The 22,674-nt window shown below is 48.4% G+C and overlaps 2 protein-coding genes across 2 annotated transcripts in view; one reads left to right on the top strand and one right to left on the bottom strand.

Annotated features, from left to right (window-relative positions):
- LOC149347341 (uncharacterized) overlaps positions 1–13,376 on the top strand; it is a 58,957-nt gene extending 45,581 nt beyond the window's left edge. Inside the window, exon 9 of the mRNA XM_089587011.1 lies at positions 13,173–13,376. Within this exon, the coding sequence (XP_089443137.1) occupies positions 13,173–13,376 (204 nt within the window). The remainder of the gene's footprint in view (positions 1–13,172) is intronic.
- Positions 13,377–19,349: 5,973 nt separating this feature from the next.
- LOC149347340 (cytochrome P450 3A12-like) overlaps positions 19,350–22,674 on the bottom strand; it is a 44,155-nt gene continuing 40,830 nt past the window's right edge. Inside the window, exon 14 of the mRNA XM_089585557.1 lies at positions 19,350–20,591. Coding sequence (XP_089441683.1) covers positions 20,508–20,591 — 84 coding nt within the window. The 3' untranslated portion in view covers positions 19,350–20,507. The remainder of the gene's footprint in view (positions 20,592–22,674) is intronic.

The following is a 22,674-nucleotide window of genomic DNA, read 5'->3' as shown; positions in this document are numbered from 1 at the left end:
ATAGGTGGTGAGAAGCAAGCGATGTTGATTAATGCTTTCTATCAAAGTGAAATTAACCTGCGCTAAAGTTAATGTCCCGATGGCTAAGATTCTTTCATTTCTACGTTCGTACTTTGATTCTTTTAGGCGTTTGAATTTTGAGCATAGCCCAAAGGCAAAGGAAAAAAATTCATGAACGCGTAGACAAACAGAACTGCGTACGAAGTGAAGTGACAATGAACACAATCCTGGAGCCCACGATGAAACACACTGTAAAATATACGACGAGATCAATATATACTTACAAAAAATAAGAGCTTATCAAGCCCACTGCAAAAGTGCTACCAGCCGACAACGAAGTGACTCCCGGTGCTCTTGTAGACGACGAAGCGGTGTGTGTGTGTGCGCGCGTTCTCCAATACACCTTTCAGCGGTGCGCAGTTCGCAATATTTGGTGGAGGGGAAGTTTCCGGTCATTACCCGGCACGCAGCCCGCAAACTGTATCTACGCAGTAGCCGTCTATTTGGTAAATCGCGATGACTACCGAAGCAGCTCCATCCGCACCAACAGCAACGACTCTCGTCGATGCCCATCCCCGCTACCTGGGCGCCTCCTGCGGCACTGGCAACGTTGATATCAAGGCGTGATTAATATCTTGGTGTGGGCTAGTTGGCGAATAATGGTGCAAAGCGGCAGCGTGAAGCAACAAGGACGAAATAGAAACACGAGAACACAGGAAAAGCGCTGAACTGCCAATTCAATTTTTATTTAAAACCGACCAAGTTATATATAATCGATATACCACGTGTTCCGTGACATGAGCAACCTTGTATGTGCAACTATTGCCGGCGCAACACTCAACTTTATCACTGGTGGCCGTTACCAGCAAACATCTCAAGGGTGTGCCACCAAACGCAGAAGGGAGGATCAAATTGCACAAGTACAGAATGCGTCCTCATAACAAAAACACAGTGAGCACGTCATAGCAAAAGCAGTGTCAACAAGTCGAAGGTATCCCGGCCGCGGCGGTTGGATTTCTTTGGAGGAGAAATTCGAGGCCCGTGTACTGTGCGATGTTACTCCACGTTAAAGAACCCCAGGTGGTCGAAATTTCCGGAGCCCTCCACTACGGCGTCTCTCATAGCCTGAGTCGCTTTGGGACGTTAAACCCCATAAACCAACCAACCAACAAGTCGAAGGAAAAGCAGAGTCAAAGCGTCGTCATAGCAAAACGAGAGTCAAAAGAAAATCCTCAACGAAAACAAAATAACACACAGCCAACAACATTAACCAGTGCCGCAAAGTAAAAGGAATTCTAAAATACCATCAAAACCAGGAGGTCATGGCAAATCAAAAGTATGATATCAGTGATGCCGCCATCTAGAAATACATTTTTTTTACTGATAAGCTTATTCAAGGCACATTGACGCACCATTCACCGTCTCTAGATATAAGCCATGCTTCCACCACTTCCCTCTGACGTTTTTCTTCAGCACGTGCCCCTTATGGAACAACGGTTCACGGTTGAAACCGGACCCTCAACGCTTCAAAACCCACAAATATGTTAAAGCTTGGGAGAATTGTTCGGGGAGCTTGCTAGACGACAGCACGCCGCTAAGCAGGAACTTGCTGCTCGCGCGCAAATGTCTGTGAAATCCTTTCTTTCCTATATTCAGGACATCTTGGCCCTGTTGATAACGAATTGTCCGAGGCAGACGGGGCAAATACTAAAAGGCTCAAGACGGCTTCAACCTTCTTCTATGTAAAGATGTTCCACGGTTGTTTCCGTTCTACAGATGTACTGACTCTTCGGTCAGGTGAAACACCAAAGAATTGCGCACCATTTTCACCGTTTATCAAGGACAACTGCCAGCTCTTCGAGCGAGGACCTACCCACCCTGCGACAGCCTTCGATTCATGAAAACGGCACTCGGATCGCGGCCCGTGAACTGGAGGCCCTCATTCCAATTGCCTCCACCCCGCCTTTGCCGGACAACTCGCTGACCACTATATGTCTCATTAAGGCCGTTCGCCAGGACTAGCAAACATGTGCATGTCCTCTAGCCGCACACCGGAAAAGCTGACTTCAGGCCCCGTCTCTCCCCTGGTCACTACCGCTACGCCCACCAACACTTCCATGACACGTTATCACTACCGCACTCCTGCGGAGTGGCGTACCCCTGCCAATCGGCCCAACTGTTCCGCGCGCTCGCGGGTTGGTCACATCTATACCCACTGCCGCAGCCGTTGGTACTCCCCTCTCCTTCCACCCCCCCCCCTTTCTCCTACGATGATCACCGTTCCGACAACGCGCCCCCCCGTTTCTCGCCTGGCTATGAGTCGCCCCGCTCCGAGACCACTATGCCTGGTCATGGTTTCAGCCGCTCACCTTCCCCGTAGTCCAGTTGTTCTCGTTCCCCTCTTCCTCGCCGCAGCTCCGCCCCATCGTCCGCCGCTCTCAAAACTAACCGATGCAGCTCCCGGAGGTGACGCTGCCTTGTGAATGATGTTCCTGTCCCTGCCCAGATTGACACTAGTTCCCAAGTATCCGTAACCAGCTTTTCGGCGCCGCCTCAAGAAAGTGACACCTGCTGCTTCGTCCGCACTATGGGCCGCCGATGACCGTACTCCTCCCATTACTGGAATGTGTGCTGCCCGACTCACCGTTGCCGTTCATCATACCCCAATTCTGTCACCGTCTTCAGCCAGTGCCCCCGCAATGTCATCCTGGATCTGGGCTTCTTAACACCCCGCTCTGCCATTGTTGACTGCTCCCGCGGATTTCTTTGACTGCACTTGCCCCTATTTTTCACGCCGCCTCCAGCCCTACCCGCTTTCGTTCCGCAGAGTTCACTCGCCAGCCCTTTGATTGTGCTGTATAACTCTTTTTGGCGCCTTTTCCAACTATTCCTGGCAGTGAATGCATCGCTTGCCCCCTTAAGGATGTTGTTCTACACCGTAATGTCATTCTCCTGCACCTCGTCGCACGCGTCACCCAGAATAGCGCCAGGCTTCCTGCCCTTAACTCCAGTCTCCGTTTCCAAGTTCTTCCCGAAGGCATTTCGCTAGCTGATTTTTATCCTCTGAGCCTTATACTCAGCCTACTGACGCTCCTTCGTCACCAGTCTGTGGTCGACCACCTATTTCTCGCTTGGTTGCGCAAGATCTTTGTCCCGAGTACGCCGCAGATTTTTACCACCTTCTGGTACCCTAAAGTGACTTTTTTTTTACTTTGGTTCTGCGCCTCTAGGTGAAACGTTCGTTTAACTCACCCGTTTGATACTGGCGATGCCAGTTGTATACACCGGAGGCCGTACTGAGTATATCTTTCTGAGCAGCAAGTCATACGGCGGGAGGTGGACAAGAATCTGGCCAAAGACATTATCCAACTTTCGAACAGCCCCAAAGCATACCCTGGTCGTTATGAAGATCGGAGTTGGTGCTGTTTTGTAGGTCTTCAGAATCATAAGAAGATCACCCAGAATGATGTTCATCCTTTTCCGTGTATTGGTAATGCCCTGGATTGTTTACACGCAGCCCGCTACTTTTCCTCCAGCGCAGCTGCTGGCGAAACTGTCGATGAAAGGGACGGTGAGAATATCGCTTTTGTCACCCCAGACCGTGTATACCAGTTTAAAGCAATGCCTTTTGGCCCTTGTAACGCCCTTGCCGCATTTGAATGCGTCATGAACTCATTCCTGCGCAGGTTTAAGTAGAAAACTTGTTTGTACTATTTGGACGAGGTGATTGCTTTTTAGCCCACATTTGAAAGTCCCATTCTTCGGCTTTCGTCCATCCTCGCGCTCTTCCGCCTCGCCGGAGTTCCGCTCACCTCAAAGAACTGCAGTTTATTTCACCGCGAACTTAAAGTCCTAGGTCACTTGGTTAATGCTGTTGGCGTTCATCGCGACCTCGACAATGATCGCGGCGTCAGTGCCTTTCCCACTCCCTGTTCTCCCAGTGACGTGCGCAGTTTCATGGGGTTTTCTTTTTATTTTCGCCGGCTCATCCTCGATTTCGCGGATGATGGTCGCCCTCTCACAAAATCTGCTGGAGAAAGGCGTTTCCTCCTCTTGGTGCCCTTAGCATATTGACGCTTTCTGTATCCCCACTGCTGTCCTCACCGCGTGCCTGTCTTAGCCCAGTTCGACCCTCCGCTAGTGGGTAACTTAGCACAGACGCCAGTAACCGCGGGATTGGTGCCAACCAAGCTCAGCGGCAACGCAGCCACCATCGCATGATTGCCTGCGCAATCACGCGGTAAGAATTCCCTGAGAAGAATTATTATATCACAGAGCAAGAGCGCCTGGTCCTTGTGAAAATCTGCGCTTACTTGTTTGTCCGACCGTTCACTGTTAGCGACCACCATTCTTTGGGCTGATTCTCGCTCACGAGGACCCTACTGGCATCCTTGGGCACTGGCGTAGGGCTTGCAAAAGTATATCTTTTACGTAGTGCACAAATGCCGCTTCCGTCAAGATGCCGACTGCCTGTCCCGTAATACCATCGATCCTCCTTCCTCTATAGACTGACTCTGACGCCTGCGTCCTCTCTATCTCGCCTTTCCCCCACCATGCCGAAGAACATCACCTGGATCCCACTTTATTCTCCATCATCGACCGCCTCAACGTATGTAGCCCTGACGTTCCCTTGCCAAGTTTGTTATCAGCGCGAGCCAGCTCTACCGCCGCAATATGTGACCTGATGCCGCTAATCACATGCTTGTCTTCCCCGATAACCTGCGTTCTGCTGTTCTCTACCAATTCCATGATGCTCCGACGGTTGGTCATCTGGTATCGCTCGCACGTACACCCACATTCGCCGACGTTTCTTCTGGCCTGGCTTCTATCGCTCTGTCCGCCGCTATATGGGCACTTGCTAGCGCTGTAAATGCCAGATGAAGCACCCGGCTCTGCCCCCCCCCCCCCCCCCCCCCCGGACACTTCCAGTCGATATCCGTCCCGGCCAAGCCATTTTCTCCTGTTGGCCTTGACTTGCTGGGGCCCTTTCCAATGTCCACCTCAGGCAGTAACCACCGTGGCAGTAACCCCCGAGACGTAACCACCGTGATAGTACCGGGCAGTAATCGGACACTAACCAGGGTGGCGAGCCCTATCCTCCTGGCTCCCTCGTCCTATTTTACCTCCCGTCCCGTCCTGATGGCTTCTGTGATGAACTTTTGCCTCGTTACACGGGCCCTTACCGTATTTTACGCCAAATGACCAACGTGACCGACGAAATTGGATCATTCCATTCCAACAGTCTATCCGGCACACCTTTTTCTGAAATTGTCCAGGTCCACCACCTTAAACCCTACCATTACCACTCGAACTCGTCCGCCTCGCAGTCATCATTACGGTGACTTCGCCGCGAGGGGTAATGTTACCAGCCAACGACGAAGTGACGGCCCGTGCCGTTGAAGATGACGAAGCTGGGCGTGTGTGTGTGGGCGTGTGTGTGTGAGGGCGTTTTTCAAGCCTCAGGTGGTACAGTACGCCGCAGCGCTGTGCACTTCTTTGCAAGGATCTCCTTATAACAGTGGGTTGATGGATATGTTTATTTGCCAAAAATTAGTTATATAGTAAAACACCTGTCCGCACAAGCACTGATGCTTTTTTGCATCAGTAATTGTCTAGGCGATGCCTAAAATAATAGGTGCAAATGCAGCCAATTTTTACCTATATGCCAATTGGGCAGAAATGCTAATAACCCCTTCAAAATTCTTATGCGCCAGCTGGTTACTCAATACGTCACTTTGATCTTGACGTGATCAGTGACCTGTGAATTACATCGGTTGTACTTTCTAACAAAGACGCTGTGCCAATGTAACCCTAGACTACATGAAGTTCAGCTCTGAGTTGAGAACTGATGTTCTGATATAAAACATGACATCTAGATGTAGAGGCGATGAATGCTGAATTCACCAGTCGAATCTCACCACAGAAAGGCCGATGTATGGGATTCTAGAATACAAAAAAACGCTATTCTCATGATAACTTTAGCACCTTGAATAACATAAGACCTAAATCGATAGACTGTCAAAAAAGAACAAAGAAGCGGAAGCTAAATAATTCGAAATATATCTTCCAACCTCACAATCTACGTCGCCATAATTAGAATGTAGCTATTCAATAGAAGTCAACTTTTAGTTAACACGATCTCGTACTTCGTACTTAGTGTGAATATGGAGGTCAAAGCCACGTTGAAGAGTAATGCCGTAACAATTTCTCAACCGAACTGGAGGTTACTCTGTAAATATCTCCAGATCGAGCAAATCCGGCGCTTCCTTCCACACGAAACCTATAGTTCGCGCATTAGGCAAGCAAGACATTCGTTTCGAGCGCAACGTCCACTGATGAATCGGGCGGCGCGTAAGGCTTGTGCGGGGTAGACGGATTGTAGCCCCGAATAGCGGAGGCCGCTATGTTGGCCGGTGGCCACGGGCAACATCCGTCCAGCATTGTACCATGCCTTACACGTTGTTTTGCTTCGTTGCTTCGGACAAGAATAATGAAGTTATCGACAACTTTTTGATTGGTATATTTTAGAAGGAGATACAAAAAGGGGTTGCACGTTATGCTGCGACCAAACAGGCTTTCTGAATTCACCCTTTATGCTTTAGAGCAGATCGTGAGCGGACGCTGCGTTCTCACCGACCTTTCTGCGCTGCCAAAGCGCTGAGTTTGTTTTTTGCTGAAGGGAGCGCTGAATTTATTGCACTGCTGAGCTCTGGGTGATGAATATTTCTTTGTTTGAATAGCCCATATAGCAAGTAATCAACACGCTGGACATTAAAAAGCTAATTAGCGATTTTTTTTCATTGTGTACCTGATTATGATACAGTTTTTAGCTTTTACTGCCACCAGGGCTGCTAGTTTATTCCTGAAACGCTTCTACTTCATATTTATTTTCAAAATTTCTGTGTTCCGTGAAGCACTTGGTGTAATCGTTTGTATGTGCAAGTCACTGAGCAAGTCTTAATGAGGATGACTCCTGCCGTAGCAACTGGGAAATTCGGTAGGCTACACTAGGCTACAGAAGATCGTGGCCATTAAATTGCACAAGAATGGTGCGGCAGTAGTGGATTTTTTTCCCCTTAGTTGACGAGTAGGCCTAATAGGCAGAGTTATGGAAAACGCGCTTGAGGGAAAGTGGCATGAAATAAAATGCTATGTTTTATTTCAGACTGATTTGCCTCTATATGCGCTACGTACGAATAGTAATATTGTCACGTTGTAGTGACGGCAGTCCAGTGGTCAGGAAGACACCAGCCAGTCTTGGAAACGAAGCTCTTTATTTGGGCTGACTTGCGCCCGCAAAATAACTGAATCACTCGGCGGCGGCGTAAGCAACAAACGTGCTCGTCGGTCGTCGAACTACGAATGCCCGCTGCTCGTGGCATCGTTCAATTTAAAGCCGGCTAGGAAACTTCGAGATAACAGGTCGAGATCATCTAGAGTAATCTAGAAACACGTAGGCGAAGCTGTTCATGGCTGTGAACAATCGAGATTAGTCCGGTTGCTTCTCGCGTCAGGAACAAAAATGATAACAGCCCTTTCCTGCAGCCTTGAGCATGAACGAACAAACACTACAATGATACGTGGCATTACCCCCCTTCCAAAGAAGCATCGTCTCGATGCTTTAAAATGAAAATAAACACGGAAAATGAAACTTCGAGTCCTTTAGCGTTCATAATATGGCTTCAGGCGTACGACATGTACGACTTCCGGGCGTGGGCGGCGTCGCTGAGATGCTGTCGTGGAGTCGGGGATGACTTCATAGTCGAGGTCACCGATCCGACGGAGAACCCTGTACGGGCCAAAGTAGCGTCGCAGCAACTTTTCGCTCAATCCACGGCGGCGAACTGGCGTCCATATCCAAACCCGATCACCTGGCTTGTAATGCGTGTCTCGTCGGCGCAGATTGTAGCGTCAGGCGTCGGTGTGCTGCTGGTCTTGAATGCGAAGCCGCGCAAGTCTTCGGGCTTCCTCGGCGCGATGAAGGTAGGCGGCGACGTCGAGGTTGTCATCGTCGGAAACGTGCGGGAGCATTGCGTCGAGTGTTATCGTGGGCTTCCTGCCGTATACCAGCTGGAATGGGGTAAACCTGGTTGTCTCCTGGACGGCAGTATTATAAGCGAAGATCACGTAGGGCAGAATGGAGTCCCACGTCTTGTGTTCGGCGTCGATGTACATGGAGAGCATGTCTGCGATGGTCTTGTTCAGACGCTCTGTGAGTCCGTTGGTTTGTGGATGATAGGCAGTGGTCCTCCGATGGCTTGCGCCAGCTCCGCTGTAAACGCCGTTCCTCTGTCTGTGATGAGCACTTCCGGGGCGCCGTGTCGCAGGAGAATTTGTTCGACAAAAAATTTTGCGACTTCTGTTGCGGTACCACTAGGCAACGCTTTTGCTTCGGCGTAGCGGGTCATGTAGTCGGTGGCCACGATGATCCACTTGTTTCCTGATGAAGAGGTCGGAAAGGGGCCGAGGAGGTCCATCCCTATTTGCTGAAAGGGCTTAGATGGCGGTGGTATGGGGTTCAGGAGTCCGGCTGGTCTAGTCGGAGGCGTTTTGCGTCGCTGACACTCACGGCACGTTTTCACGTAATGGGAAACGTCGGTAGCTAGCCGTGGCCAATAGTACTTCTCCTGGATGCGGTGCAACGTGCGAGCAATCCCGAGATGTCCTGCAGTCGGCTCATCATGACATGCCTGCATAATTTCTTGCCTGAGATTTTTGGGCACGACAAGAAGATGCACTGTCCTGTTCGGCGCGAAGTTCTTCTTCAGGAGGACATTATTGTGAAGGACGAAGGATGGCAGTTGCCGCTTGAACCCTCGGGGAGGCGATGAGGTCTTGCCTTTCAGATAATCAACTAGGCTTTGCAAGTCAGGATCCGAGTGCTGCTGCTGCGCGAAACTGCTGGCGCTTACCGGTCCTAAGAAAGCGTCGTCGTCTTCCTCTTCGGGTGCTGCGTCGACAGGAGCTCGTGACAAGCAGTCTGCATCGGAATGCTTGCGGCCAGATTTGTAGACTACAGTTATGTCGAATTCTTGAAGACGCAGGCTCCAACGAGCAAGGCAGCCGGAGGGATCTTTCAAATTGGCCAGCCAGCACAGAGCATGGTGATCGCTCACAACCTTGAATGGTCGTCCGTATAGGTAGGGGCGAAATTTGGATGTGGCCCAAATAATGGCGAGACATTCTTTCTCTGTAGTCGAATAGTTGGCTTCGGCTCTCGACAGTGAACGGCTAGCGTACGCGATAACTTTCTCCTGTCTGCCATTTTTCTGAACGAGGACCGCTCCTAAGCCCACCCCGCTTGCATCGGTATGAACTTCGGTTTAGGCGTTTTCATCAAAGTGCCCGAGCACAGGAGGGGACTGTAAGCGGCGCTTCAGCTCGTTGAAAGCTTCCTCTTGTGGCCTTTCCCATTTAAAAGGCACGTCAGCCTTGGTAAGTTGAGTCAAAGGTTCAGCGATGCGCGAAAAGTTCTTGACGAATCGTCGGTAATAAGCGCACAATCCAAGAAATCTGCGTATAGCCTTCTTGTCATTAGGCTGTGGAAACTCTGCGATCGCAGCCGTCTTCTGGGGGTCTGGGCGAACTCCATCCTTGCTTACGACGTGACCAAGGAACAGCAGCTCCTCGTAGACGAAGTGGCATTTCTCTGGTTTCGGTGTCAGGCCTGAAGACTTGATCGTTTCCAGCACTATCCGAAGCCTTCTGAGGTGGTCTTCAAAGCTTGAGGAGAAGACAACAACGTCATCTAAGTAGACTAGGCAAATCTGCCACTTCAAGCCTGCGAGCACCGTATCCATTACTCGCTGGAACGTCGCTGGGGCAGAGCAGAGACCGAATGGCATCACCTTGAACTCGAAGAGTCCGTCTGGCGTGATGAACGCAGTCTTCCCGCGATCTCTTTCGTCGACTTCAATTTGCCAGTAGCCGCTCTTCAGGTCCATCGATGAGAAGTACTTAGCGTTGCACAGCCGGTCCAGTGTATCGTCGATGCGGGGGAGGGGGTAGACATCCTTCTTCGTAATGTTGTTCAGGCGGCGGTAATCGACGCAAAAGCGAAGGTTGCCGTCTTTCTTTTTCACTAGGACGACCGGTGCTGCCCAGGGGCTCCTCGATGGCTGTATGACGTCGTCACGAAGCATTTCCTCAACTTGCTTGCGGATAGCTTGGCGTTCTAGCGGCGATACGCGGTAGGGGCTCTGTCGCAGTGGTCACGCGTGTTCGTCTGTGACAATGCGGTGCTTGGCAAGCCGGGTTCGTCGCACATTCGATGCTGATGAGAAGCAATCGGTGTACCTTTGAAGAAGACTGCGTATTTGGTCTTGTCTGCTCCGGGGTAATGCCGGGTTGATGTCGAACGTGGGTTGATGGCCTTGGTCAGATGGTTCTGCGGGTTGGTCGGGTAGGGCAAATACGTCTCTGATGTCTGTCAGCTCGTCGAGGAAAGCGATCGTCGTACCTTTGTTTAGATGCCGGTATTCTTCCGTGAAGTTGGTTAGCAACACCTGGGCTTGGCCATTTCGGATTTCGGCGACTCCCCTCGCGACGCCCAATCCTCGATCCAGGAGTAACTGTGTGTTCCCCTCGACAACGCCTTCGGCATTTTCGATGTCTTCAGTACCTATGCCGACGAGAACACTTGATCGGGGCGGCACGCTCAATGCTTCATCGAGGACGTTTAAGGCAACGTGATGAGTCGCGCCCGTCGCAACAGGTATGGCTTTTTCCGTGGAAAGCTTGATCGACTTAGATCGAAGGTCGATGATCGCCCGATGTTCGTTCAGGAAGTCCATTCCCAAAATCACGTCTCTCGAGCATTGCTGTAAGATTAGGAAGGTTGTCGCATAGGTTCTCCCATTTACAGCAACTCTCGCAGTGCAGCGTCCTGACGGCGTAATCAGGTTGCCACCTGCGGTGCGGATCAGCGGGCCATCCCAGGTTGTTGTTACCTTTCTGAGTCGGACAGCGAGTGGGCCACTCATGACAGAGTAGTCAGCTCCCGTGTCCACCAAGGCAGTAACCGCGTGACCGTCGACCGTAACTTCAAGGTCACTTGTTCGCGTTCTCGTATTGTACGTTGTCTTCGGTGTCCGATCTCGGCTTCGTCGAGTAGTGAGGCTGCGGTGGGCGTACTGCGACGTTACTTCACTGGGCAGCGGTAAAAGCTTCAAGTCTGGCCGCGTCGTCGTCGTCGGTGTCGTCGTCGTCGGTGTCGTCGTCCTCGGTGTCGTCGTCGTCGGTGTTGTCGTCGTAGTTGAGGCATGGTCTTGAGTACTCGTCGATGGAGGATCTTTGTCATTGCGCTTAGAAGCAACCTCACCTCCAGAGGCTGCTTTATTTAGTTTAACCTTCGGGGGCTGGGGGAGCGTCCACGCACGGCGTAACCTCGGCTAGGGGATACAAAGCGCGGGGACGATGGCGACGGGGAACGTGATAGGCGGCTCGGCGATGAGTATTCTTCCCGACGTAAAAACTCCTCGATTTCGGCTGGTCGCTGGCCGGGTCGGGGTCGTGGAGCGTCGTAAGAGAACCCTCGGATGCCCAGTCTTCTGTATGGGCAGTGCCGGAGGACGTGACCGGCTTCGCCACAGTGGAAGCATAGTGGGCGGCGCTGGTCGGGAGTTCTCCACTCGTCGCATTTCCTCGGCTGCGCGCGTCGCTCGTAAGACGGGCGGGTTGGGGCGAGTGGGCGGCGGTCCAACGCAGCTGGCTGAGGGCGATAGGGGCTTGGGTCCCGTCGTCGAGGTGCAGGACGGCGCACAGCTGCGGCGTAAGTCATGGCTGGGGGCTGCAGAGGCTGCGTGGGTGTCGGCGTCACACCCAAGGCCTGTTGAACCTCGTCCCGGATTACGTCAGTAAGTGATGTAACCTGCGGCTGCGTTCCATTTGGCAGCAATCGTCGGAGCTCTTCTCGTACAACTTGGCGTATAACCTCCCGCAGGTTATCGTTGTTAGCGGCGTCCAGGCAGTTTGCTGAAAAAACGCACTGCTGGCGCTCATATTTGCGGGCTCGGGCGTCAAGAGTTTTTTCCATCGTGGAGGCCTCTTCTATGAATTCCGCCACGGTTTTCGGTGGGTTCCGTACGAGGCCGGCAAAGAGTTGTTCTTTAACTCCTCGCATAAGCAGCTTGACCTTTTCTTCTTCCTTCATGTTCGAGTCGGCACGCCGGAAGAGACGCTTCATCTCCTCAGTGTACACTGCAACGATCTCGTTTGGGTGTTGTATGCGAGACTGTAGCTGCTGCTGGGCTCTCTCCTTTCTCACGACGTTTGTGAAAGTCTTGAGAAGCTGCTCTTTGAAGGTTTCCCAATTCGCGAGGCTGGCTTCCTCATTCTCAAACCAGACTCTTGCTGGTCCCTCCAGGGCAAAGACGTACCTAAGTTTCGTGGCATCGTCCCAGTTGTTGAAGATAGCCACACGGTCGAACTGCTCCAGCCATTCTTCGGGGTCGGCGCCAGGCGAAGCGTCGAAGGTTGGTGGCACCCGGGGCTGGTGAAGAATGATTGGAGTCGTCGTCTGGGGCAAGCTCATGATAGACGTTGCGGCTGGCTTCCGCTTCCGGGTAGGGTCCGGCAGATTCCCGAACTCTGGTGCGTCCCCTTGAAGGCGTCGGCTAGCGCGGTGTACTGGACTCAGGTCCTGCGGTTGATGACTCAGAGGGCTGGCGTCACGGCTTGTAGGGGGTGTCCGGAACATGGGAGGCTACCCAGCACCTCCACCAGATGTCACGTTGTAGTGACGGCAGTCCAGTGGTCTGGAAGACACCAGCCAGTCTTGGAAACGAAGCTCTTTATTTGGGCTGACTTGCGCCCGCAAAATAACTGAATCACTCGGCGGCGGCGTAAGCAACAAACGTGCTCGTCGGTCGTCGAACTACGAATGCCTGCTGCTCGTGGCATCGTTCAATTTAAAGCCGGCTAGGAAACTTCGAGATAACAGGTCGAGATCATCTAGAGTAATCTAGAAACACGTAGGCGAAGCTGTTCATGGCTGTGAACAATCGAGATTAGTCCGGTCGCTTCTCGCGTCAGGAACAAAAATGATAACAGCCCTTTCCTGCAGCATTGAGCATGAACGAACAAACACTACAATGATACGTGGCAATATAGAAGAATGAAGGCCCACGCTTTGCGCTTGACTAATGGTTATTTTCTCTCTCAAACGAACACAGATGTGCGACGCCAAGTACAACCTCACGCATGTGCAGTTCAGTGTGGCCGCCTACGACATCAACTTTGACAGCGACGAGGGAACGTGCCCACGGAACATGCTCTACGGCTTCTTCAACCGGACTCTGATGCTCAAGAGGTTTTCCTTCTTACTCGCCGATCAGTATCAGAAACTAAAACACGAGGACTGCATTAAGCACAATTGACTTTCACTGCCGCTTTTTTGTCATATTAATGTTTTCGTCGTGCGTTAATTTGTGTCAATGAACGTTTTTCCACCTGTGCATTGCTTCGGCGAGACAATACTGATAGAATCGTCACCAAGTGCTTGTAGCACTTCAAGCAGTCCTCATCAGCGGCAAGGCAAATAGAGATGTGTTAAATGATTGCGCCACCATGTTCACATTTTTTTCTATTCAGAGCTGCTTCGTGTACTGTTTTTCAATTAATATCCTCCGCGGTGGCTCAGTGGTAAGGCGCTCGTCTTACCGAGCCGGAGTACGCGGGCTCGAACCCGACCGCGGCGGCCGCGTTTTGATGGAGGCGAAACGCAAGAGACGCTCGTGTGCTGTGCGATGACAGTGCACTTTAAAGGTCCCCAGGTGGTCGAAATTATTCCGGAGAACTCCACTACAGTACCTCTTTTTCTGTTTCTTCTTTCACTCCCACCTTCCTCCCTTCCCTTACGGCGCGGTTCAGGTGTCCGCCGAGATACGTGAGACAGATACTGCGCCATTTTCTTTGCTCAAAAACCAATTTACCAATTTAGCACATCAGCTTGTCCTAGCTGTGTAGCGTGTTTCGCAACAGTCAACGTAAAGCGCACCAACTCAGCTGCGCCACCTAGCGCAATATAGAATATTTCTTAGAACAGACAAGTGCAGAATTAGCAGCACAGTTCATAGCTGCCTCTGCGGCGCAGTGGATTAGAGCACTGCTTCATAACACGTAAGGCAACAGTTTGAATCCGGTTTCAACTTTATTTTATTTTCCTTAAGTATTTACACCACGCAAGCATTATGCCCTTTACCACGGGGGGTGTGTTGCCTTTGAGGTCGCATTCTCAGATGCTAGCCAAAATCACTGCTTAATCCCTCAATACAAAACCCATTTTACTGAACAAGCAGTTACCGCACTCCGGAAGGATTCACTACTTCCCAATGTGCTCTATTTTACCTATTTTACCTTGCTTACAGGTTGCATTACGGAGGATTCTGGATCAAAAACCGCCATTTTATAACCTTTCACAGCGGCTGGGAGACGACGCTAGGAGCTGGTGCACTGTACTGAATGATTGATTCAATTTTGTTTATCAACATTCATACAAGGCATGCTTGTGAAAACATATGGATCCCTAGCTAAAAGCTAGTTGGGATCCATGCAATTCAGTTTCAAAGAAAATTGCAGGCATAACTAAATTTAATTACATACATATAAAATATCATGAAATTAGAAAGACATAAATGGGTACATAGAGTAACAATATTCAGAGCACCAAGCCTCATTCACAAACACATACAAACACACAAAAATACATGGAAAGAAAAAACACTGGTTTCACTCATTGTTTATAATATTTCTTCAATGACAAAGGAAAAGTTTTACAATGTTTGAGTTCACTTGGAAGCTTGTTCCACAGCTTAATACCAACATGGGCCATCCTTCTTTCTCCATAGACATTTTTCGTTTTCGGAAGAAGGAAATTTCTATGAGTGGCGTTGCGAGTGCATAGTGGTGGGGTACAGAATAGCGATGAGTGTAACGGGTAATTGTCTTTATGGCATGTGTGCATTGTCAAGACAGTCATGTATTCAAGTAATGATTGTAGGGGCAGTATATCCATCTGTTTAAAAAGAGGAGCAGTGTGGGCGTTGTATCCTGAATGTGAAATGAATCGGATTGCCCTTTTTTGCAAGACCTTAAGTGGTTCCAAATAAGATCGGTAGGTGTGGCCCCAGATTCAATGTAATATGATAACTGGCTTTGAAAAAGTGAGAAATAAATAATTCTGAGTGTCATTACCAAAATAATCTCGGCATGTATACAGTGCAAAGCATGCTGCAGCTAACTTTTTACAAAGCGCCTGAATATAGGGCTTCCAGTGTAGGTTCTCAACTAGAATTATTCCAAGATAAGTGATGTTATTGACAAGTGCAATAGGTGTTCCCAGCCATTGCATGGAAGGCAGGTTTTCATGTATTGTTTTTCTGGAGCCCCTAAATATTATGCATTTTATCTTATTAGCATTTACAACAAGCTTATTTGAAATAAACCAGCTACACAAAGTTTCCAATTCTCGGTTTGCGGTGCTAACAAGTTACGTTGTAGATTCATGAGCACATAGAAGAGCAGTGTCGTCAACATACATAAAAACAGAAAAGTGTTGTGTGAAATGCGGCAGGTACTTAATATACAAGGAAAAAAATCGGACCGAGGACTGAACACTGAGGCACACCCACCGTAACTGTTTCAAAGTCAGATTTTACACCACTAAGTTGGATCATTTGCCGCCGATTATTGAGCTAACTTCTGAAGAATTCTACACTAATGCCTCTAAACCTGTAATGCACCAGCTTTTTCTGTAAAATTTCGTGATAAACAGTGTCGAATGCTTTCTTATTGTCCAAAAAAATTCCCAAGACTATTTTAGTATCATTTAGGAAAGTGTTGATCGTGTTTGTTAGCAATATGACGGCCGTACCAGTTGATCTGTTTGGTCTAAAGCCGTGTTGTTGAGGAGGTAGTAAGGCTTCTTTCTCGAGAAATATTTTCACTCTCTTTGCAACGAGTTTTTCAAAAAGTGTGTTTATGCAGCTTAAAATGGAAATTGGGCCGTAATTCTCAACGTGGTTACGGTCACCATTTTTGTGAATCGGTACTATTCTAGCTAGCTTAAGCAGATCGGGATAGGTGGAGGAATAGAAGGCAAAGTTGAAGATTTTTTCAAGTGGCTCCCTTAAGATATCAATGCATTCCTTCAGCGCAATAGAGGCAACGCCATCACGTCCAGAAGATAATTTCGATGGAAAATGATTAGCTGTATATACAATCTCATCCACTGTAATATCATGCTATGCAAAGGTCACTACAATGCTTTGCGGAGGAGGGAGGTACTCAGTGCAGGGGCAAGTATTTCCTATACTTGCGCCAACAGTGGAAAAATATACATTGAACGTTGTAACTAGATTTTCAATGGAGATCCCCAAGATTTCTATGTGAGGCATAATAAAAGGATTTGCTACGGGTTTAATAAGAGAGTTAGTGATCTGCCACGTGACTTTCGTACTGTGGGCTTTTTTTCAAAATTAATTTGGAGTAATACTCTTTCTTCCGGGACCTTACGGCAGCAGTAACAAAGTTTCTTGCTCTCCGAAACTATACTAAGTAATATGAATTACCTCGCTTTTGTTTACATTTGGTGTGCCAGTGATCTTTTTTCTTAATAAGCTTCATAATAGTTTGTGTCATCCAGGGACAGATAGGCGTACTATAGTCTCTTTTGATTTGAAGTGTAGAAGATTGCAAAACTGCCGTGATTAGCCTGTGGGTAAATTCTTGGTATAGGTCGTTAACATCAGCTGAGTTGATCAAGCTAAAATCTACCTCTTGAAGACATTCCCTCAAGTGAATAACATCGATTCTGCAGTGGGGGTCAGATGTTTTACCCGGGGCAGCTTGTTCCAGAGGAAAAAATATCGCAACAGGATGATGATCTGTAAGGGATGCTTTACATATGGAGCTCATACTAGATGATGTGTCGAAATTCCAGAGTATATGATCCAATGACGTCGAATAAATGGGAGTCACTCGTGCAGGGCCTATAACTACATTACTGAAGCCACTAGTACATTACTGTATCGTTGACGTAATAGAAATACGCTGCTTCGTACCCTGGCGCTGCTTGTATGATTCTCTGGAATCAATTTTCGCTGGTAGACACTGTTCTTGATTGCACTTCTTGAGGAGAGGGGAATTTTCTCATTGAGTCAGAAATTTTAGCCTTAAATTCTAATCTCATGAATCACTTTTGTACTTGCACGGTCTAGGTTTGGTTTGGTTTATTGGGGTTTAACGTCCTAAAGCGACTGAGGCTATGAGAGACGCCGTAGTGAAGGGCTCCGGAAATTTCGACCCCCTGTGGTTCTTTAACGTGCACTGACATCGCACAGTACACGGGCCTCTAGAATTTCACCTTCCTCGAAATTCAGCCGCCGCGGCTGGGATCGAACCCGCGTCTTTCGGGTCAGCAGCCGAGCGCCGTAACCACTGAGCCACCGCGGCGGGGCACTTGCACAGTCTAGTGTCTTTTGGTAAAACCGCTTGCCGAATGTCCGCAGTTGATGAAAATCATGGCTACGTTAAAATAAAATGCCTTTTTCGCCGCGTATGCGGAATTTTTGCCCCCGTTTCGATATGAGCGCCAATTACCTGTTGGGTTAAGCTTCGCGCTAGTTTCAGCTACTAAAAAAAAGCTTATTCCTTTTGTTCTATCAAACCTCCCCAATAGCGAAATATCGATTTCATACTTCACAAATACAAGCTCGCTTTGACGGCTTGGCTTGGTCAGCACACGTATTTGGTCTTCCGCAAGCTTGAATGCTTGACTTTTAAAAGAGGTGGTGCTTTCATGAAAACCTGCGGCTCCGTTATGACGGTCTGGGTGAAGGCTGCCGAGAACATGTCTTGTTTGTTTAAAATATGCTCAATTCAGTGCTACCGGCCCGTGACCTTATCGCTAGACGCGCCTATAGTGCTCTGTAAAGACTTGAATGGGCTGCATGTCGTGAGCCATATAGAAATGTACACGCCCGTCCCGTGGAATGTTTTCGGTCTTGCATAAAATATGGTTCGCAGAAACACTGGGGCATTCTTATCTCGACAACCACAGTGTGCCCGTCAATATTGCCGCATTTCGTTAAAAGTCGCACGTATTTTCGTAGTTTGCCTCCATGCCCTTCACTAGCTTGCTTGTCTCCTATCGTCGTGAACACACTGCTTCAACGCAGCGTGGAAAAAAATGACCGCGCCGGTGGTGATGGGCTTTATCCGCGAATGCGGCAGGCGAGGAGGCTGCTCCACTTACGTGTTTTTTTTTTATTCAAGAAATTTAGACAACACAGTGCCTTGGTGCGGAGGGCAAAAGGCGAAAATCAATCCGCCTGACTGGGCCCTAAGCACCACTCGAACACAACAGCAAGGGGAACATACGTACACATACATAAACAATATAATGATCCCAGTGCAAATGTTTGTACAACACAACTTTCTAATAGTAACATTCAATATATTATTATTAAGCAGAAAACACGTCTACAAAATCATAGCAAAGGACAGTGCAAGGGCATAGATCCAAAATATGTATCCATCTACCTATGTACCTATCCATCTAATCCTGGATTCATTTTACACTACTTTTGCGATGTTATATACGTAAAATTCTGTAAAAGTACACCTTGGTGCTAACTTCACGTTATGACTAATTAATGTTTGCCTACCTGGAGCTTCGGAGAGATTGTAGGCATCGTTTTACTTGTTCTCAGCTCTGGCGGAAACAGAATGTAGAGTGCACGATTACATCACAACCTACTTTTTCTCGCCTGTTTTTATTCTCACATTTCCTTATTTTGTTACCGGAAAGTATATGAAACAACTGTGGGGTCATCGTAAATTGAAAAATGTTTGTAGCAACTTCAGTGGAGGTTGGTCAGCAGACTGCTGTGTATTGCACAGAGCTGCTAATCTTTATATGTTTTTAAAGGCGCTTTTCATCAAACGCAAATTGCACAATAATCAAAATGCCTACAGAGGTTGGCAGCTAGACAGAATTTACTCATTCTTTCATAATTCGTTTAAAATATGTACGGCGATAAAGCTGAAGCACATTATGGTTGCGTGATGATTACTGAAATTTGCTGACCGATTTCCATTCACCAACAACATATATTTGTAGTTAAAGAATAAAAGGGCTCAACCATTTTTCTTGCACAGACCGTTTTTGCAGAGTGAAGACTACGAGAGAGAAATGTCCACCTCCTATGGCTTTTGAAAGAGCATAAGTTGATTTGACACATCTTTTTATTTAAGATCCTTTATTTTGAGACATTTGTGCAACAAAATATCTTCACACACACATGTAGGATATCAAGAAAGCGAGGGGATTGGTGTGGCGCACATTAGCCGTTACCAAATCTTTTCTCATCGACACAATGCGAAACGAATAAAGGGACCTATATTGAAATGCTGATACGTAACAAGCCATGAGAACCACCTCTTTAGACGGTAACAGAACCAGAGGAAGAAAAAAGTGCGAAACATTCCCTGCAGACATAAATAAAAAAAAGCTAATTTTTATTTTCATGCATTCTATAACTGCCCTGTTATAAATAAAAATACCGTGTGCGGAATTACGAACTCTGCTTTCCAATACGATTGTTTTTCGTTTGGCGATCATTACCTATATATCCCTGATTGAACCTGTAAACTTTTTGTGAAGGGTACCATTTAAAAAAAAAATTGTTTCATTTTGCGAAAATCGCTTTTGTTATTTTAAATTAGAAATATTTATTCTTGCCGGTATAACAGACACTACAATTAAATTTTCCAAAAGAGTGTCCAGTTATCCTGATACAGGGCATTCTTAATTTTAAGAAGAACACATCTAAAAACACCGTTCTCTTGAATATGACTCCACAGCTACGAAACACGACAGGATTTCATACTTGAGCTCCTTCGGTATACTTTGACTGGAACCATAGCGCCCTCGATCTTAGGAAGCACCTATATTTCACGAAGAGAGCGCGCAAAAGGAAGGGTGCCCTGAGATGCCGTATTCAGGCACTCAGAGAAAGCACGATCATACTCAACAATTCTAGACAAAATCATTTTTCGTCAAAGGCCTACCCCATTGGTTTTATATGGCAGTCTTAAATTCGCGATGCGAGCGATGAAAACTCTATAAAAAAAGATTTTGCTACATATGGGAAGAATGGACTATTACCTTGGATATCTCTGTACCAGTACCTTACAGTTTCTCAATATTCAAAACATTTGTCGAAAAATGTTGGACACGTAAGAAACGAGTAAATAACTACCGCACGACGATATTTCACCTAAAATTGACGGCATCGCAAGGACTCTAATATTGTGCAGTGCTGGTGGGATTAGTGGTTAACGGCAAGAACCCGGCACACAAGAACACAAAAGCTTCGGGAGGAGCGAAGAGATATATAAGCTTGTGTCCTTCGGCACCATGCGTAAAGCAGCGTATTGGTTGCGGAGCAGTTGGCGATCTTGCTATTCTCCGGCAGGGTTTTCGCCTTAGTCTTTCGAAATGCCTTTCATGGTCGCACTTTCTCAAGCTTCATCCAGACGCCGTTTGGCACCACAGAATTGATGAAGGCCGAGTTGAGCTTGATAGGCTCCTGTTGAAGAAAGAGAAATAATTTAGAGCTGTTATTCCGCCAGCAGTCTGAAGTACACACCCGAAGAGAGGATAAAATAGTAGGCATCATTTCATCAAGTGTGACTAGGACAGTATTTTTAAAATGGGCGCTACCTCACGAAGCTAGAAAACGGGACGCAAAATGAAAGCAGATTTCGGCTCGGTTTAAGCAGCGCCAATATTAAAAATCCAGCATTTTAAATACCATCCCAGAAAATGGAGGAGATTGAAACGAGACCTGTGTCCGCTAGCGCTAGAAACGAAGCAGCCGGTGCATGTCTCTTTTCCCAGCCTTTTTGCTTACGTTAGCCTGTAGTACACTACTAGTAGCAAATATGTTTTTTTAACGTGGCCTTCGCGGGCGCATAACAGGAAATGATGGAGGACGTTTTGGTTTCCAGTCGCTTGCCGCCCTCCAAATTCGATATAAGCAAACAGCGATGCCCGATGCCGAATTTCCTTCGTACCAGCAATTGACGTTACTAAGCCAGCACACACTTCACTAGTCCCTAATATTGCTTCCTGAAGACGACACACTTTCTGATAGGGCTGTCGTGTCCTTACCCAGCCGCACACTGGTCCGTGTACGACATGTCAAGCTATGACTGGTCTTGTTAGCGCCAGTGAAAATAGGCTAATCTGAGCGAACGCCGGCTTGCGAAAAAGGGCTCGGGGTGTTTTACACCTGTAGCTATCTTGACAACGGTCTGGACGTCGTGTGCAAGCATGTCTACTGAGTGAGAGGCAGCCACAGTGAGCTCTCTGGTTCCACAGCGTAGTTAGGTTAGCGGGCTGCCACACGACGTGATATTTGCACGACCCATGAAATTGACCTCAAAGCTAGTTATGCATAGACTGTTTACCGCAAGCGTAGCGTCAATTTCTCCGCCTAAGGAGGCGTTGCTGATATGGTTGGGTAAGGCCGCTCTGCATTGCGCGCCGGAGCGTAAGAGGGAACGTTTAGCCCGCACTGACTTGGATCAGCGTGCCACAGAACTGGCGCAGAAACGGCGCGCTGCTCGTTCCCGTCCACACACCCGTGGACAGCTTACCGGCTACTGCTTATTTCACGCTTTAAGTTCGAAGAGGAAATGTCAGTCTGGTGCGATAGCGTTAGAACCCGCTATCGTCAAAGTCGTCGTCCACTGTTTCTAGAAATTGGACCTAGTAGAGCCATGTATCATAAAATGTGGCCGAACAGATACGCGAAAGAGTGCGTGTGGTTTGGGGGCTACGCACAACGTACCATGCCACCTGGGGCTGTGAAAAAAGCCCTTTATTACCAAAGATAAATAGCCCTAGTCTAGAGCAGTGGGAGGCCCTCCTGGCTGACTCCGACCCGAGCACACAGCTTATGCTGGTGACGAGGGCCAAGGCAGTGGCGGAGGCCAACGGGATCCTGGAATAGGGAAGACCGACCACTGATGCTCCACATCTATCTATCTATCCCCCACCCCCTACTCCCTAACTCTTCCTTTTGCAAAAATAAATGTTTTTACTACTACTACTACCCTGCGCTTCTAAAATCAAGCGGCTTGCAACGAAACACCTCAGTCTGATACGTGCCACGACGTGTCTGCGTGAAGCGCACATACAGGCTGGCGCTATAGCGCGAGGTGAGCACGTGACGTTTGCACGCTGCGCTGTCATCGCTTCTGTCGATCACGCCACGATCGCGCGAACTGCGCCCAAGTCAGGGCCTCTTTCGACGCACCAGCTCAGTTCTCGTCCTGACTTCGATTCCCGTTCCTTCTTCATCTGGCAACGGCTAAGACGCCGCAGGAGCAGACTGAAGCTCTCGGCGAAAGCAGCAATGCTCTTGGCGCCAGCGCCATAGCGAGGAACAAGATTCATCCGAGCTACATCGACGTAGAGAAGCGAAAATTCGATGCCGTCGTACCATGTTCCAGAATCGCCGATTGTTTTACATTGTGGCCTTCTATAAAAACCAACGCGTCGGTGAAAGCAAACGTCCATGTATGGACACAATTTCCCTCGAGCACCCCTGCCCACGATGCAACCTGTACTCCTCTCCCGCCCACAACTCTGCCTGACAGATGTCC

This window comes from Amblyomma mixtum, chromosome 4 (genome assembly GCF_055824585.1).
Source record: "Amblyomma mixtum isolate Tamu chromosome 4, ASM5582458v1, whole genome shotgun sequence".
In the NCBI taxonomy this organism is placed as follows: domain Eukaryota; kingdom Metazoa; phylum Arthropoda; class Arachnida; order Ixodida; family Ixodidae; genus Amblyomma; species Amblyomma mixtum.
Note: the sequence above shows the minus strand (reverse complement) of the source record. Positions and strands in the feature narration are given on the sequence as shown.